The sequence below is a fragment of the Amblyraja radiata genome, chromosome 15, assembly GCF_010909765.2.
Source record: "Amblyraja radiata isolate CabotCenter1 chromosome 15, sAmbRad1.1.pri, whole genome shotgun sequence".
Lineage (NCBI taxonomy): Eukaryota > Metazoa > Chordata > Chondrichthyes > Rajiformes > Rajidae > Amblyraja > Amblyraja radiata.
Window position 1 is genome coordinate 20,815,304 of NC_045970.1, and position 18,703 is coordinate 20,834,006.

The following is an 18,703-nucleotide window of genomic DNA, read 5'->3' on the forward strand; positions in this document are numbered from 1 at the left end:
CTATGTACAGAATTTCATATAAGAATCATGAGAAGCAAAATTTTGCTCCTCCCTTGAGAAATCTTCTTATCTGTGAAAATTATCCTCTATATGTCTTCAGTTCTCTCACTGATAATCTCCCTCCATGGATAGGAAGGGTACAGAGAGATATAGAACAAATGCAGGCAGATGGGACTAATCCAAAATGCCAGGCAGCTTAAACAAGGTGAGCTGAAGAGCCTGTTTCTGAGCTGTATAGCTCTATGACTATGAATGCTACCTAAAAGTTGCATTGTTGAAAGGTGACAGAATGAAATATGGATTGTATACCTCTCTATAGGTGCTGCCTGATCAGCTTCCAGTATATTTTGTTCTTATTGCAGATTTGCACCATCTCTGTTTCATAGGAAGTGAATGAATGCTGCTGTATTTGTGGTAAGAGTAACTTATTTCTGTAAAGACAGTCCTGTACTTTCCCTCTTCCGTCTCCTGTCATGTTCTTCCTTTGCACCAAGAGCCCATAATCAATTGCTAATACTTGTTGGAGATATTACCAGTGGCTTCATCACAAGGCCATCCACAAAAACCACAGCTCACAGACCCCTTGATTTACAGGCACGATACCTTCACTGATCAGGATGGCTCCTCTCTCAGGAGCATTATACCCCGGAGGCCCTGGACAACATAATCCTCTCACATACCATTTTCCTGTTTGCTCTCTTTGCTTGCTCTCCTGTGTTCTTACTCAACTGCATACCTGCCTAACTAGCAAGCAGCCGGTGTCAAAATGCAGATGGGGTTTTAGGTCACTTGAAAGGGAAACAACCATGATAACAATTTCTTAAAGCAAAGATGCCGAAGGTTGGAACTCTAATTGTGATTTTGGATTTTGTACTAGAGCTATATGCAGCACCTATCAAGTGTATCAAATGTGCCTGAAGATCAATATTTAAGGAAATCAGTTTCTGTATTTTCTAAATTTGAGTTATATACAAATGCTTTCATTTCATTTAGTGCTATGCTTCTCATACTTCTATAATACCATATACCATAAATGGTAACATTCTGTTGTAAAATTGTTGCTGTAACATTATATGAATAATGCAGTAACAGTCTTAAAAGAGAAAGGATCCTCATACCTCCAAGGCCTTCATGTAAGCTCCAACATCAAGTTTCATCCCATCTGTTTCCTTATAATATCGCCTAATGTATGGAAATAGAAAGAAATGTAGAGATGTATATATATAACATGGAAGATACACAGAGTTTAGCTGCAGCTTCTTGTATATTAAACACAGCATCCCTTACAATTTCTCCTTCAGCAAAGAAAGCAAACAATAGCAGCCGTGATGCACATAATCATATAGCAAACAGAATAGGAAAGATGAATACAGCTCAATCTTAGAGACTTTACATTAATTTCTTTTGAAAAGCAGTAAATGTCTTCTGATATTTTAGCTCTAATATGGAGCCTTTTTCAGCTGGGAAAGAATGGGTCAAATGGATTCCTTCAAGCCAAATATCAACTGATCAAATATTTCATTGTCAATATGAAGAACAAAACGATTTCTGTGAAGCCTTTCAAAATAAGCCTGCATTAAAAGCAAAGTACGTCAGGAAATGTGAAGATTACTGAACAGATAAAATGTTAAATATCTCTCAGGTTATTACAAGCTACAATAAACTTCTTTAAAAAAACTCATATTGTCCTCTCTCTTAAATGTAATTCACCTTCACTCAAGCAGATAATGTCAGCTGAGTGACAGAATTATTGAGCAAATAATTTTTTCTAAACTATTTCTGCTCTATGCCAGATGGACTGCATTAAGGTCTCCGACAGCAGATGAGAAATGCGTAACATGGTCGGACATGGTTTTATAGTTTATCTTGCTGCCATTTTCAATTATACAGCAAAGCCTCTTTTTCAAATGACCACTTGACCTCTGCTTGAGCAGCCATTCACCTTCCACAGCCTAGCGTAAGCTAACACCGGCGTGACCGGAGACATTACACTGTCAGATCCATTTCCCACCAAAAATAGATGCTGAATGTAAATCAATATGTTTACTCTCGTCTCCCTGAGTAATTTTGTCACACGGGCATAACTTTTTAACTTCCCATTCGTTAGCTAGAGTAAAGATCCATCTGGACTGTTTTGAATATACTATTGAGTCCTGTTGTATTCTTAAGAATTTACATTTATATCATATTCACATGTGCACACATTACTTCTCCTTTGATTATTTTTTAAACATTGCAATTATGTTCCTGAATATGAGAATGGAATTATAAATTATACTTTTGTGGACATTTGTGTAGACAGCTGTGTATTTCTGAGCTATTGCTCACTCCTGTCTGTTTACTTCACCCTCACCCCAGGATTTTGCTTATTTACTTGACTTAATTCAAACAGAGATTCCCACATTACTAAATGGTGCACTTTAACTTGCCACTTGCTACTTTTGACCAAAATGTATATTTCTTTAAAAAATAAATGGAGGATTGGGAGCTCAGAATCTATTGTGTGAACTTATCATCATCATTGTGATGTGGGAACAAATGAATGATAATTCTAATCTAGCAAACAGAAAGCCAGAATCATGGACACCCAGCCTTAATCACAGAATATAAAAAATAACAACAATTTATTTATCTCATTGCGTATGAAAGGCAGAGACGACTATTTGAACCAGACATAAGGAACTGCAGATGCTGGTTTACAAAAGAAAACAAAGTGCAGGAGTATTTCAATTCCCAATTCCCTACTCCCAATTCTTCCGTCTACGCCGCATCTGCGCCCAGGACGAGGTTTTCCCATACTAGATAGGAGATGTCCTCATTCTTTAAGAAACGGCGGTTCGCCTCTTCCATTATGGATGAGGCTCTCACGAGGGTCTCCTCGATATCCCGCAGCTCCACTCTTGCTCCCTCTCCCCCCATTCACAACAAGGACAGAGTCTCCCTTGTCCTCATCTTCCACCCCATCAGCCGTTGCATACAGCATATAATCCTCCAACACTTTTGCCACCTCCAATGGGATCCCACTACTGGCCACATCTTCCCATCTCCACCCCTTTCTGCAGAGATCGTTCCCTCCGCAATTCCCTGGTCAACTCGTCCCTTCCCACCCAATCCACCCCCTCCCCAGGTATTTTTCCCTGCAACCGCAGGAGATGCAACACCTGTCCCTTTACCTCTCCCCTCGACTCCATCCAAGGACCCCAACAGTCTTTTCAGGTGAGGCAGACGTTCACGCACCTCCTCCAACCTCATCTACTGTATCCGCTGTTCCAGGTGTCAACTTCTGTACATCAGCGAGACCCTCGACGGCAGGCTCGGCGAATTGTTTCGCTGAACACCTGCTCGTCCGCCTTAACCTATCTGATCTCCCGGTTGCTCAGCACTTTAACTCCCCCGCCCATTCCCAATCTGACCTTTCTGTCTTGAGCCTCCTCCATTGTCAGAGCGAGTCCCAGCACAAATTGGAGGTACAGCATCTCATGTTTCGCTTGGGTAGCTTACACCCCAGCGGCATGAACATTGACTTCTCTAACTTCAAGTAGCCTTTGCGTTTCCTCTCTCTCCATCTCCTTCTCCTTCCAAGTTCTCCCACTAGTCTTATTGTCTCCGACTACATTCTATCTCTATCCCGCCCACTCTTCTGACATCAGTCTGAAGGGTCTCGACCCGAAACGTCATGCATTCTTTCTCTCCAGAGATGCTGCCTGTCCCGCTGAGATACTCCAACCTGCAGGAGTATCTCAGCAGATCTGGCAGCCTCTTTGGAAGACATGACATTTATGACGGGCTCCTTCTTCAGATTAATTATAGTGGGGGGGGGGGGGGTGTGTTGTGAAAGCTGGAAAAGAAGTGAGGGCAGGACAAACCCGTGCAGGTGACAGGAAAGTGCCCTTTCCCATTCCCTTCCACTTATGGCTTCACATTTCACTCCTTTCTCCTTATCTTACAACCTTTTGTCTTCTCTTCATCTGTGGACCCATCTACCAAAAAAAACCCCTCACCTGTATCCACCTATCCCCTTGCCAGGCTTTGTCCCACCCCAAACTCATTTATAGCTTTCTCCCCACCTACTACAATTAGTCTGAGGTAGGGTCTTGACCCAAAACATCACCTCCCCATGTTTTCCAAAGATGCTGCTTGACCCACAGTTACTCCAGCTGACCATTTCCTCAAGCCAATAAATGGCTCTAATTTGTAACTGATTCTATCAACATAAGCTGCTACAGATTTCATATTGCCATGCAGAGCCAGAAAAGGCACCAGGCAGAGTTTGTTAGGGTCTGGCAGCGCATTGCAAATCAGAGCTCTGCAATGCTGTCATTGCTTTGGCAGTATGATGTGGGTCCTGCTCTATATCCTCATCTGCTTATCTCCCTACTGGTAGGCTCCTAGCATCAATATCGTTATCTGAATAGCACTGCAGAGCAAACAAATAGTAGAGTTAATAACACAAAATTTTGGCTGCTGCCCACTGGCATTTATTTACCCAAGTCATGAATTTACTTTGCTTTTCAAAGGTTCAAAGGTTCAAAGATTATTTATTGGTCACATACACCTAGGTGTAGTGAAATGCTTCTTGCCAATGCAGCACATAAAGAAAGAATACAGACATAACATTAATAAGAGATTTAAACATAAAGAACATTCCCCCACAATGGCTCCCACCATGAGGGAAGGCACAATGTCCAGTCCCCAACCCCAGTTCACCTATAGTCGAGCCAATTGAGGCCTCCACAGTTGCGTCTACGGAGGCCCGATGTTCCTGGCCGTTCTCGCCGGGTGATGGTGCTCCGGCGTCGGGAGAATCCTCACAGCGGCTTGGGACACCTGGAACGGCCGCTTCCGTACTGGAGGCCGCGGCTTCCAAAGCCGACAAGGCCGCACCGGTTGGAGCTCCACAACTGGCGATCTCATCTAGAGATCCCAGGCTCCCGGTGTACAGTTCGGCGCCGCCGCCCGCAGCTGGCCGCTCCACAGTCCCGCAGCTCCGCGATGTTGTTCCCGGCGGTCTTCAGCTCACCGGAGCTCCAGCGCGGCGACCCAGGCAAGGCATCGCCCGCTCCACGATAGCGCTCCAGCGCTGTGCCGCTGCCGAAGCCGTGGTTCTGGGCGGTCCGCGACAGGAAACGCCACTCCAGGCCCGGTGGTAGGCCGCGAGGACGGGTCGAAGCTGCAGCCCGGAGAAAAGCAGCCTCTCCGACCAGGTAGGGACCCTGAAAGGTAGTTTCCCCCTTCCCCCCCCCCCACCCCCCACATAAAAAAGTCTAGACCTCCAGAAACAAAAACACTTTGTTAAAGCTAAGTCATTGAATAGAATTGAAACAGAGAAATAATTCTCTGATGATCATGGTCAATGGATTTTACTTTTAAAGATTAAGATGGGTCATTAATGGATGAAATTATCCAACACTTTCACCAGTAATGGCAAAGGGAGTCTTGCAAGGACATTGCAGGCACTGATATTGTCAAGATTGAGATGGACTGATTTTAGTTAGGCAAGGGGTATCAAGTGGTTTAAAACAAAAGATGAACTTTTGTGCTTAGAAATCCGTTCCTAATTGATAGTGCAGCATTCTTTTCTACTTCCTAAAATTGGTTTTGTTGACTTTTGGAAACAGTAGAAAATAGTGTTGTTCTATATGGCATGGTAAGCATTACATAGATCGTAGGACAGTACAACTCAGGAACAGGCTCTTCGGCCCATAATGTAAGTACTGAACACGATGCCATGTAAACTAATCTCTGCCTAAATGTGATCCATATCCATCCATTCCCTATGGAGGAATAGTAGATTATAACGAGACAACACACAAGACTCACCACGTATCTGGATGTGCTTATTCAAAAGCCTCTTATATTGCCTCTACCACCATCTCTAGTAGCGTGTTCCAGGCACCCATCACTCTGTGCAGAAACCTGCTCCAAACATCACTTTTAAATGTTGCCCCTTTCACCTTAAAACTATGGATTTGATTCATACAAAATGGCACCACATACGTGGTGAGTCTTGTGTGTTGTCTTGTTATAATCTACTATTCCTGCACTCTTGTATGATTGTGCCTATGCATAGTATGATTTTTAATGAACTGTATGCAAAAAAGGAATTTTACGATACCTACTGTAGGTACACGTGACAGACTGCAAAGTATCATTGAACCAATCAGTCAGATGAAATGAAAAGTTGCTATAAAATACTGTCATTTTGCCTACTTCCATAAAACCAGGACCAATAGGTTGGATGTGATCCCTAATAAATTGGCCATTTTGGAATTCAATCAAGGTTACTTCAGAAAGCTGTCCAGATAGCTAAAGAGGAATATGCAGAACATGTGGAGGAAGGAACTGCAGATGTTGGTTTAAACCGAAAATAGACACAAAAAGCTGGAATAACTCAGCGGGTCAGACAGCATCTCTGGAGAAAAGGAATAGGTGATGTTTCAGGTCGAGACCCTTCTTTTAGTCGGCATGGCTTTGTGCATGGGAAATTATGTCTCGTAAATTTCGGTTCAAGACCCTTCGTCAGACTGAGTCAGGGGAAAGGGAAACAAGAGATATAGACAGTGATATAGAGATATAAAACAAATTCATGAAAAATATGCAAAAAAAGTAACAATGATAATGGAAATAGGCCATTGTTAGCTGTGTGCTATGTGAAAACGAATACAATGAGATTCAACAAGACGACTTTGAAGCTGGTACAACGGGTGGGAGAGGTATGGAGAGGGGATGCAAGGGTTACTTGAAGTTAGAGAAATCAATATTCATCCCACTGGGCTGTAAGCTGTCCAAGCAAAATATGAGATGCTGTTCCTCCAATTTGAATTTGGCCTCGCTGACAATGGAGGAGGCCTAGGACAGAGAGGTCAGTGTGGGAATGCTAAAGGGAATTAAAGTGTTTGGCAACCAGGAGATCAGGTAGGCCCAGGCGAACTGGGTGAAGGTGTTCAGCGAAACGATTGCCCAGTCTACGTTTGGTCTCGCTGATGTATAAGAGTCAACACCTTGAACAATGGATAGAGTAGATGAGGTTGGAGAAGGTGCGTGAATTTCTGCTTAACCTGGACAGAGTCGAGGAAGGAGGTATAGGGACGGGTGTTGCATCTCCTGCAGTTGCAGGGAAAGGTACCTGGGGAGGCGGTGGTTTGGGTAGGAAAGGATGAGTTAACCAGGGAGATGACGAGGGAGTCTCTGCGGAAAGCGGAAAGGGATGGAGATGGGAAGATTGGACTAGTGATGGGATCCCATTGAAGGTGACGAAAATGTCGGAGGATTACACGTTGTATGCGATGGCTGATGGGGTCGTAGTTGCATACAACACATAATCACCCCATCAGCTGTTGCATACGCATTGCCCTTGTGTGAGTTTCCATTTGTCAGCTTGGTTTTAAAAACTCTGACAAAGTCAAGGAGCTTGAAATATTGCCCTTTTGGGAAGTTCAAAGATAATTCAGAGAGGTGCTTCTTGAACACCTGGTGCAGGTTTGGCCAAAGGAGGGGTAATCCAGTCGGTACAGAATGTGGAATGGGAAGGAATAGAACCAGAGTCTTAGTACTTAGAATAAATGTAAAAACTGAGTTAAGAAAACACGAGTCAGCAATGGACCATCTAAAGCTAAAAGTAAGAATTTGCACACAGAGTTATGTGACTGAGAAACAAAATAAAATATAAAATGTATATATTTCTGTTTGAGCCGTTCCATGCTCTGGTTGCTGAGTGACATGAATTTAAGTTCTAACGTTTCTCTGTCAGACATGACGAAGGTGAGTTTCCTGTTCAAGTGATAACCATCTTACTTGTGTTTTAAGTCTTCCTCATAGATAAACACAAGTTCAATCTCCTGAAAAAAGAAATAATTCAGTTTGTTGGTCATGTTGAGTTCACAAGTGTCTCTTCCTTCTCTGATATCTTCCAACTCCAAACGGTTGAGTCCAAAACCACCAAATCTCAATGCTGTTAAAGCTATCATGTTTGAGGTGGACAATTTTTCCCCTTTGAAGTATTTCATTAACAATTCAGTTTCTTCCTTGTGAGGGATGTTCTCTAGAAACATTGGGTTATATCTCCCCTCCCCTTCCTGACCATCCATCACCATTATCCAATAACATCCATCTACATTCCACAGCATCCTCTCCCACCATCAGTTCCAAGTGTCTGTGGAGTTAAAATAGTATTTGGTTTTGGCTCCCCAGTCTACAACCAAACATTGCTTAAACACCCAGCATTTAAAAACAACAGGGTCCGTTTCTATAACACTGGGCACAATGACATCCCAAGAAGGAAAACAGACCAAAGAGGATTTAATGCAAAATAACTGGTAAAATACAAAACGTACCAACTAAATGTTGGGGAACATTACAACTTTGAGAGGGGTCTCGACCCGAAATGTCGCCTATTTCCTTCGCTCCATAGATGCTGCCTCACCCGCTGAGTTTCTCCAGCATTTTTGTCTACCTTCGATTTTCCAGCATCTGCAGTTCCTTCTTAAACTTTACAATCTTGTTTGTTGCATGATGGGTCAGCCAAACCAGAGAAATCTTGTTGTTTAGTCATTTCTCTCCAGTGATCTGATTTTTCTCCATCCACACAATTTAAAATAAAATTATGCATAAGGCAAAAACACTTACAAATTTTAAGTAATTCATATTCAACAAGGAAACTCTTACCCTCTGCCAAGTGAAATCAGGATAGGTTTTTCTAGCCCCATTAGAATTTGAAAAGCCTCATTCATGTTCTTGTAAGTAAAATATTCTGCAGCATCTCCAACCACCACACAGTTGGGATTTGACTGGTCAATCTGGTCAAACTCTGGTTGAAGACCTATAAGTAAATTGTAGGATATTCATATTGGTTTATTATTGTCCATGTAGCGAGAAAACTTTGTTTTGCGTGCTGCGACTTGGATTATACCAATAAATTAGTACAATCAAGCCATGAACAAATCAAAGTTTTGATGAACACAAATTAAATGCTGTGTTGAGAGCTTTGGCATTTCAAATATCTTAATAGTTCAATTGTATACATGAGTTAACAACACATTTTAACTACTCTCTTTTTTTTTACAACATCCTTACACATATCCATCTAGTTATATTTCTAGCGATGGGAAAAAAAACAGTAATGTTGGCTACAGTGCATTTGGTACAGATAAAGGGATAACACATTTATCCAAAAAAGCAAACTGCAAAATCTCTCAATGTTTTTAAAGGGAACACGTGCTATTTTACAACGGAAGGACAAAATGTGCACATTTTAGTTGATAAAGTTATCCGCAAAATCAAGAAATCCAACATCTTGAAAGTTTAATCTTTCTCAATAATCTAGCAATGTAGAGAACTGATATGCAGTTCATTTCATGACTTTTCGCTGGTTTGTCCAAAGCTCAGATTAGCAATTTTTACTAGCAAGGGCAGCCCAAATAATTCAATGGTTAGAAAAAGTAACATAACATCAATTTATTTTCAGTGCAACCAGTAACATTCAATAAACAGGCTTGAAAATAACAAAACAACTGTAGATGCTGAAAATCTCCAAATAAAAACTGAAAAATATGAAAAACTCAGTAGGTCAGGCAGCATCTATGGAAAAGGATGTTAACATTTCACCAGAAGATAGGATTTCTGTGTAACAAAGTGCCTCATCATTAGAATAAGCAATCAAACAAAATTGTGTTGCAGCTCAGGTTGTGCACAAATGTTTCCTCTGAATGTCACCAAAGGAGCTGCATCATGTATTCCATTAGTTTTATTATGGTTAGTTAGGGTGAATACTCATAATCTAGAAATTTAATAACTGAAAAACAATGGTGTGTTTGCCGTGAAGAAGTTTTATTTATTTTATGAAGACTATACTGAATACCAATAAATTCAGCAGTGATAATGATAAAAGTTTGAATACCAACCATCATGTACCAGAAGATGAGGTCTAAGTCCACGTTTCTTCAGAACTTGACAAACAGCAGGGGCAGGAGAAAAGACTTCATCCACCGTGATATCAAACCCCAGGTTCTGCAATTTCTTTACAAACTTTTCCCGGGTAGCTTGCGTTTCATTGGTACAGAAACGCACTTGTAGGTTGGCTTCTTTGAGTCTGCAGCAGAAAAAAAGTGAACCTTAAAATGTAATGTTTTAAATGAATGCTGCTATCTACAAGAGCTTTAAAAAATAGTAATGAATACATTTCATCTAGAGGCAAGATCATCTAGAGAGTTCCTCGTGCTAAGGGCTTAACATACCAACATTATTCATTGGGAGATGTATGAAGTGATTACATTATCTCCAAACCTTAGAGCATAGAACAGGAACAGTCTCTTCCACTCAATATGTCTGCGCCGAACATTAACCAAGCTAAACTAATCTCCTTTGCTTGCAAATAATCCAAATCCCTCCATTTATTGCACATTCATGTGCTTAACCAAAAGCCTCTTAAAGGCCACTATTGTAACTTGCCTCCACCACCACTTCGGTAGGGCATTCCAGGCACCCACCATGTTCTGTGTAAAATATTTGCCATGCACATCTTCTTTACCCCTCAAAAAGCTTAAGCTGAAAGCTATAGACACAAAAAGCTGGAGTAACTGAGCGTGACAGGCAGCATCTATGGAGAGAAGGAATGGGTGATGTTTCGGGTTGAGACCTTTCTTCAGACGTCTCAACCCAAAACGTCACCTATTCCTTCTCTCCAGGGATGCTGCCTGGCCCGCTGAGTTACTCCAGCTTTATGTGTCTATCTTCGGTTACTTCTTTCACAAGCTTAAAGCTATACCTTCTGGTCTTTGACATTTCCACTGTGAGAAAGGTTCTGCCTGTCTAACTAAGTAACTATGCCTGATTAAGAAAGTATAAGGTTTAGCAAAATGTACATCAATAACTAAAATTACACTAACAAAGATTGAAAACAAACTCAGCCTTCAAAGATTGCAATCAAATGTCCAAAAACAATACAATGGATGGAAATTTAATGTTAGCAAAACTGTCACTATTCACTATCATTACGGTAACGGGCCTGTCGCACTGCCGAGACCTAATTGGCGAGTTTAGAAGAGTTTGCCCTCGACTCATACTCGCAGCATGGTCGACACGAGGTCTTAGGAGGTTTTTGTAACTCTCCTTCATGCTCGAGAGTAGTCTCCGCGAACTCGAGGCCTCAGCTAAGTCGCTGCGTATTTTTCAACATGCTGAAAAATGCCCGCGAGTAAAAAAAAAAGTCGCCGTGGAGGGGAAAAATTGTTTTTACTCGTAGGTTTAGTCGAAGTAGGTCGTAGTAGGTCGGCATGTCATTCGTAGATAATCGAGGGTAGTCGAAGGTAGTCATAGATAGTCTTCAATATAGGCGAAGGGAGGTCGAAGTCACTCTCCACTATTCGGTGTCCAATTTTCTCGAAGCTAGTCTTCAACATAGTCGAAGGAGGTCTTCTACATAGCCGAAGGAGGTCTTCAACTTGCCACTTACTCAAACTCTCCTAAACTCGCCAATTAGGTCGCCGCAGTGGGTCAGGCCCTCAACATTGTAAGCGACTTGCACATCTGAACATATACTGAATTGACATGGTTCAAGGTCCATGCACTTTCACCACAAATGCCCACAGCTGAAAGTGGATCTTTAAACAATATGCCATTTACTGCTGAACAACCCTCTTGCGTTTAACATGCATGTGAATTTTCACTTCTTCAAAATAACATTTTCAAAGTATTAGAAATAATAATCTATAAAATACTGTCTTTTAATTTGATGTTTCACCTCAATCTTTATTTTCCTTTCAATAAAGTATTTGAAGAGTTAAATAAGCAAATGCTTTTTGCTTACTGGATTGGAATCTGTGAGATAACTATTCAAAATATTGCTGACTGGAAATATTTAGATTTATAATAATGCCAAGAGACCAATAAGGAGGACTTAACTTTAGTAAATGAAAACAAATGAGTACATAACTTCTGATCGATACAAATCATAAATACTGCAGATGCTGGAAATCCAAAGTTTTAAAAAAACTGCTGGAAATACTCAGCAAGCCAGGCATACCCATGGAAAGGGAAACAGAGTTAAAGTTTCAGGTCAAAATTCCTTCATTGGAACTGGGAAATGTTTCTTTTAAGTGGAATTTTACTTTGCAAAGAAAATCGGAGATCCGGAATGAGGAGGGAAGAGACAGATAGACCATGTAAAGGTTAGAACAGTATGGCAATCTAACTTACTGCATTCAGTATTCACAATGTTAATTTTCATTATTATCTCTCTTTTCCATTTATGACAATGGTCTTCAAATTGAAATGTTAGCTCTGCTTCTCTTTCCATTGATGCTGCCTGCCTGACTGACTGGGCCTTTCCAGCATTTTCTGCTTTTATTTCTCACAAATGGATATCTGATATGTTCTTTAATGGCAATGAAGATAATGAACAGCTTAGGTTAAACTTGGAAGCTGTAACCCATCACATATTTCTAGAATCATTATTCCTATTTAATTATTGCAGGACAGATCCACAAAGCATTTATATCAGAAAAGAAACACCTATTTGGAAAAGAGTGGCACATTTATTGATTCACCTACATTCCATTCCTCTGGCTGCACAATTTGAACTTTTCTATCCTTATCTCACACCTGTAGGTTTTTCATCTCTGGCCTCTGTCCAAACATCTGCCTATCCAAAACCGCCCCTTGCTGCCACTTGCTCAGTTTTGGCCTGCCTATTATTCACTGATAGTGCAATCTTTCATAAAAGTAGCAAAGTGAACATTTATTTGGCATCACAGTTTACCCGCATATCTAACGGAATGGCTGACAAGAGACGTGTGTATCTCATACCTCCAATTACCTATCCGTGTTCTCTGGAGATACAGCCTGACCCGCTGAGTTACTCCAATTCCCTGGGATTCCAAGTAGACTGCTGCTTTTAACTAGAAAATCACTACAAGTACAAATTTTCAAATCTAATTCACAGCTAAAACTCAATTTTTTATACATTTTAGGGAGTGATAAAGTGTTTCATAATGTTTTCAGTGTCCTTTTTAAGAACAAATGGAAATGAAAGACAGCTTTGTTTACCAAGTGATATCTAATGGATTGAACTCTTGTTAAACATTGCCAATTGCATAAACATTTCATTACAAGCAAATCGTTGGCTGCAAAAATGAAACAACCCCTCCCAAAGATAATGAAGCCATTGACTTTTATCGATGTTTGCACAGGAAAGCACATCAGAATGCATTCTGAGCAGTGAAAAAAAGTGTATGACTTGACAAGTCTTTCTTAATGAGAGTGATGATCAGTTTCTTTAGCACTATTTATCTTTACTAATTGCGGTTAGTGTGAATTATCAATTACAGTTAGAGGTAATTGCCCTTCATACAGAAAGCTTTTTTAGTTCATTCACGGCCATTAATGTATTGCTACAATTAACAGTCACATTTACATTACCAATATATCTCCATTGTTCTAAATTGTAAAGTAATTTTATTTTTCACAGGAGAGCCTCTCATAATTTACTGATGCAATTGACTGAATAAGTAGAGAGACTGCCATGGGGCTAATCAGTGATAATGAATTATCATTTGACCTTGTAAGGGTAATGCACAACACATGCTCTCTTCAGATAACTACAGATGACATCTGCTGCAACTTTGACTTCAGTAAAGTTTCTATCCAAAAAGGATTTAAATGTAGCTAATTGTATCAAATGCAGAATGGTCTGCTTGGTTTAAGGCAAAATATTTTTCCAATTTTAATAAATTCAATGAAAAAAACAAAATATCTGATACAGTAGAAATTAAAAAGAGATACTGCAGATCTCTTGCATATAAATATGCACGTAAAATTCTTAAGGGATTGGACGGGCTAGATGCAGGAAAAATGGTCCCGATGTTGGAGGAGTCCAGAACAAATGGTCACAGTTTAAGAATAAGGGGTAGGCTATTTAGGACTGAGATGAGGAAAAACCTTTTCACTCAGAGAGTTGTGAATCTGTGGAATTCTCTGCCACTGAAGGCAGTTGAGGCCAATTCACTGGATCTTTTCAAGAGAGTTAGATTTAGCTCTTAGGGCTAACTGAATCAAAGGGTATGGGGAGAAATCAGGAACGGGGTACTGATTTTGAATGATCAGCCATGATCTTATTGAATGGCGGTGCTGGCTCGAAGGGCCGACTCCTGCACCTATTTTCTGTTTCTATGTATCTATCTCTCTATTGTGAAAATGAAAAGAAAAACGAGCCTATATGATGGCATCCAGGATTCAATCAGCTTCTCCCTTGGCTTGACATTTTAAATATTTTCCACAAATACCAATGTAATAGTGCAAGCATGCAAAGTTTGTGCACTGCAGATCACGAGGCTCTGAAATAAATCATTTCTGTACAACATCAGAGGGCACTTGGTCTATGCCAGCTCTCAGACCATTCCCATCAGTTCTATTCCCTCACTCATTTCCTTGTAACCTATTCTCTGCTACATGCACCAGGGGAAACTTACATCAGCCAATTAACCTTGGGATATGGGAGCAAACTGGAACACCCAGGAGAAACCAAAGCAGTCATAAGGAGAGTTAGCAAACTCTACAGAGACAGCACCAGAGATCAGGATCAGCCCAGCTTGCTGGAACCGTGTAGCACCTTGCCCTCATTAATGCATGATAAAGGTCATAATTCGTTTTAAATTAGAACACAATTCATTCTACTATGTTGTATTGATGTTTGATACATTACTTTGTCACAAATAAAACACATTTTAAACATTTAGCTGCTTTCTTGATGGAATTATGAGTGTTTCCAGTTTTAGTGGTGTTCACCTTACAGTGTGCCAATGTATGCTGTTTGTAGTGCTTGAATTTGTGGCTCATTTCAACTTCAACATTTATCTAATTAAGAAGCAAATAGATATTTACATCAACTTTCAGTTTCTAGGATAAATTACAAATAAATCTGCAAGACAATAGATAATAACTAGACTAAGTGGGACCCGTTGGGTCCCAGCATCACACGGGAGGGCTGGTCACCAACACAAAATTCCACCTCTCCACCAATTCCAATATTGCTCGCCAGTGGGGGGGGGCTGTCTGTTGCGCTAGTATGGGTGTTGCGGGCCGAAGGTACTGGTTTCCAGAGGGCTAGTATAGATATTGTGGACCGAATGAATTCTTGGGCTGGCATCCAACTGGTGCAATGATTTTAAAAGCCAAGCCAAGGCAAACAATTGGGCTGCAGCCACCTGACAACCAAATTTCATTTTGTGAACACAAACTTGTTAAAAAGGAGAGGCAAACAATTGGGCTGCATCCACCTGACAACCAAATTTCATTTTGTGAACACAAACTTTGTTAAACAGGTGAGGCAAACAATTGGGCTGCAGCCACCCGACAACCAAAATTCTTTTTGTGAACACAAACTTGCTAAAAAGGCGAGGCAAACAATTGGGCTGCAGCCACCTGACAACCAAAATTCATTTTGTGAACACATGCTTGTTAAAAAGGCGAGGCAAACGATTGGGCTGCAGCCACCTGACATCCAAAATTCATTTTGTGACACTTACTTGTTAAAAAGGCGAGGCAAGCAATTGGGCTGCAGCCACTCAACAACCAAAATTCATTTTGTGAACACAAACTTTTTAAACAGGCGAGGCAAACAATTGGGCTGCAGCCACCCGACAACCAAAATTAATTTTTGTGAACACATCCTTTTTAAAAAGGTGAGGCAAACAATTGGGCTGCAGCCACTTTACAGCCGCATCGAGGGGACTCACCGTAGAGTAGACTTTCGTTCAGTGTTAGTTGCAGCTCAGAGAGCCGTGACCCTCTCGCTTCCTGGGGGTCTGGCAGAGACTGAGTGAGGCACTACACTTCTGGGTTTTATAGTCCCTCCCCCTGCCGCCAGTGGGGGCAGCAGAAAGAATGGGGTATTTTTTTTAAACATTAATATCTCTCTGATTTTTCATCGATGGGAAAAATCCTCTGGTCCTGGAAGGCGGAGGGGTGGCTCTGAGCGAGGTGGCCAAAAATGACGGCCGTTGGTGGCGGCGTTCTCTCGGAAATCGTACCACAGTGGGCATAAAGCGGTCAAGATCAGACTTTTAGTAATATAGATTACAGGTATAAAATATCATTGCTTCCTGTTACTAAACCAGGCATTCCTTCCCCAGTTATGCTAATATTTAAATGTTCTATTAACAATTGGTCAGTCGTCTTTAAAAAGCTGCATTTTGAAGCAAAATGTACGGCTGAAATTGTAAAATGTTTTGCCTACTCAAGTGTTTCAATGTAAAATAAAGTGTTTTGTTTTCCATAGGAAACTGCAAGAAATCTTTCATGCATTAATGGACAGAGACCACAGTTGGAGGAAGTTTAAACAGTACTGCAAGAACTCTTTTAGACCAGAGAACAGAACAGTACATGTCTGCGCCCCATTATGTCAATTTAAACTGTACAACTGCATGCACATAGCCTATGTCTCTCCATTTCCTGTGTATATGTCTGTCTTAATCACACATGGAACATTTTGTCACAGGTTGCAAAAAGTTAAAAGATTAGCTGGGGAACAAAGTGCAAAGTGATAGATGTTTTCAATAAAAGAGCATTAAAACACAACAAAAAATAATGAGTAGCTTTGCTTGCCAAATTGTTAGGTTAAAACTGGAATGATCAACCAACAAATTAGATTTTTTTTAACCTTTGACCTGCAACAGATTGAAAAGCAACACACTGGGCCGCACACAAAGTCGTGGAGGGAATGGACAGGCAACATTTCAGGCAAACTATATAGTTTTACTGTTGATCGGTATAAGAAACACAATATATTTTAGAATAGCACTCATCATCTCTTAACTTCCTTTATGAACCTTTAAGATCTAGTAAGTAAAGTTCAAAACACTCAAGTAGACTGATAGATTTAAATTGTAATTTAAAAACAAAAGATTCTGGTTGGATGTGAAGTGCTTGGCATTCTAACACCATGTACTGCACAATGGCCTAATTATTTAAGAATTTCAAAGAATACAGCATTTTCTGCGGAAACCTGGGATAACAGGCAGGTGATATGTGATGGGGCCAAAGATTTTCTTCAAGTAATCATGACTGCAAATCGCTGCCATGAGCAAAGGATAGATTATATTTGCACCAAGTCATGGCAAAGCCTCCCACATCTATTGTTCACAATAGAATAGGTGTAATAAATTGACAAGTTGCAATCATGGGAAAGAGAGACCCAGAATGAGGTTGAAATACACAGCCTTGTGGATCTGGTTAAAATATTAATGCAAAGTGAGATGGCAATCAAAAGCAGAGGTGACTGGGGATTCGCGTGGGTAGTGATAGTGAGTTGGCCATTGTAATGGACTGGGAGGCAAGGGTAGGGGCTAATTGTGAGGCTTGAGGGATCACAAATGAGAGAGGTGATTATCATAATTTAAATGAAACCTACCTAAAAGTTCCCAATGTTGGACTCAGCAGACTAAGAAATGTGAAGGCCTGTTTCTGTATAATTGCTCAGCACCACGATGTATGAGCTCATCATATGCACCAGAAGTCTTGGAAGGAAAGTTGGGAATTAATGGACTTTATGGCAAGGATAGAATTTCTGGTCTTTGATTTTCCCACACCATTTCAGGACATGAGGAAATGCTGGGTTGTGTCCTAACAATGAAGTACAAGAGAAGTAAGACAGCAGCTCGGATATTAGTCTTTCAGCTCTTTGTCCCAGCTTCACATCCTATTCATACTGTTATAATGGAAATATCCTCAAAGTGCAGAGCACAAACGTCTTCTAAAACTTGTTATAGGCAGTTTCCATCCAAATGTTTGCCTTGATGAAAATCTCACTCAGACTCAGAATAGATGGAGTGGAAACTGGATTTTGTTTTGTCACAGGCACAGAAGGTATGCATTTTTGAGATGGGTGCTGAGGCATGATGTTGGAGCACAGTAAAGGGAGTTTTGTACCTGGGTAAGAAAGAAGGGTCTTGACCCGAAACGTCGCCCATTCCAACATTGTGTCTACCTTTGAGTTTTGTACCTGGTTGAGTTAGACCTGACCTAGAATCAGAGCTTAATCCTGACATATTGTACCTGAAATGAAAGGTACAATTGCCTTAAATTAATTGCCTTAAATTAATCGAATGCATTTTATTGAACTCAAAAAGCAAAAATAAGTTGGCAACTCTTCTGCTTTTCCAGAGAATCCCATGATCCTCTGCTCAACCACCAGTGTAATTATTTGGGATTGGGGTGGAGGACAAAGAGAAAGAATGCCACCAGTGATGCCACTTGTTGTTACTATCTAGAATGACATTCACCCCTGAGTCTTTATCACAAAACGTAATTCACCCTCGACTAAATTTTCTTATGTTTTTTGCTAATTTTCGTCTTATTCGTCGTTGTGTATAATATCTGAATAAATTAAGTCATTCACCCTTCATTCACCCCAAAATAATTTAATTCACCAGTTTGAGAAGCACTGCATATACTATATAGTATATGCACTGATAGTGCAATCTTTCATAAATGTGGCAAAGTGAACATTATTTTAGGATTCATTTGGTCATGACAAACGTGCACAATCTTCAAATATATTTCTGAAGGAATAGTTTTCCTTTCCCTTGGGTTCTCTGCACATAATTCCTGTATCTGACTGACAGGACAACTGAAAATCCTGATGCCAAATCCCAACCAAGTTATTCTAAAATTAAACCAAACTACAAGTAGTTCTGCTATAATCCATGTGTCC

At 40.6% G+C, this 18,703-nt stretch overlaps 1 protein-coding gene across 3 annotated transcripts in view; it reads right to left on the bottom strand.

The window, feature by feature from the left end:
- Window positions 1-18,703, bottom strand: part of LOC116981074 (phospholysine phosphohistidine inorganic pyrophosphate phosphatase) — a 146,709-nt gene that overhangs the window by 84,299 nt on the left and 43,707 nt on the right. For all 3 annotated transcript variants that reach the window (XM_033033751.1, XM_033033748.1, XM_033033749.1), the window contains exons 2-4: window positions 9,900-10,087; window positions 8,665-8,818; window positions 1,119-1,182 (exon numbers count right to left, since the gene is read on the bottom strand). In XM_033033751.1, coding sequence (XP_032889642.1) covers window positions 1,119-1,182; window positions 8,665-8,818; window positions 9,900-10,087 — 406 coding nt within the window. The remainder of the gene's footprint in view (window positions 1-1,118; window positions 1,183-8,664; window positions 8,819-9,899; window positions 10,088-18,703) is intronic.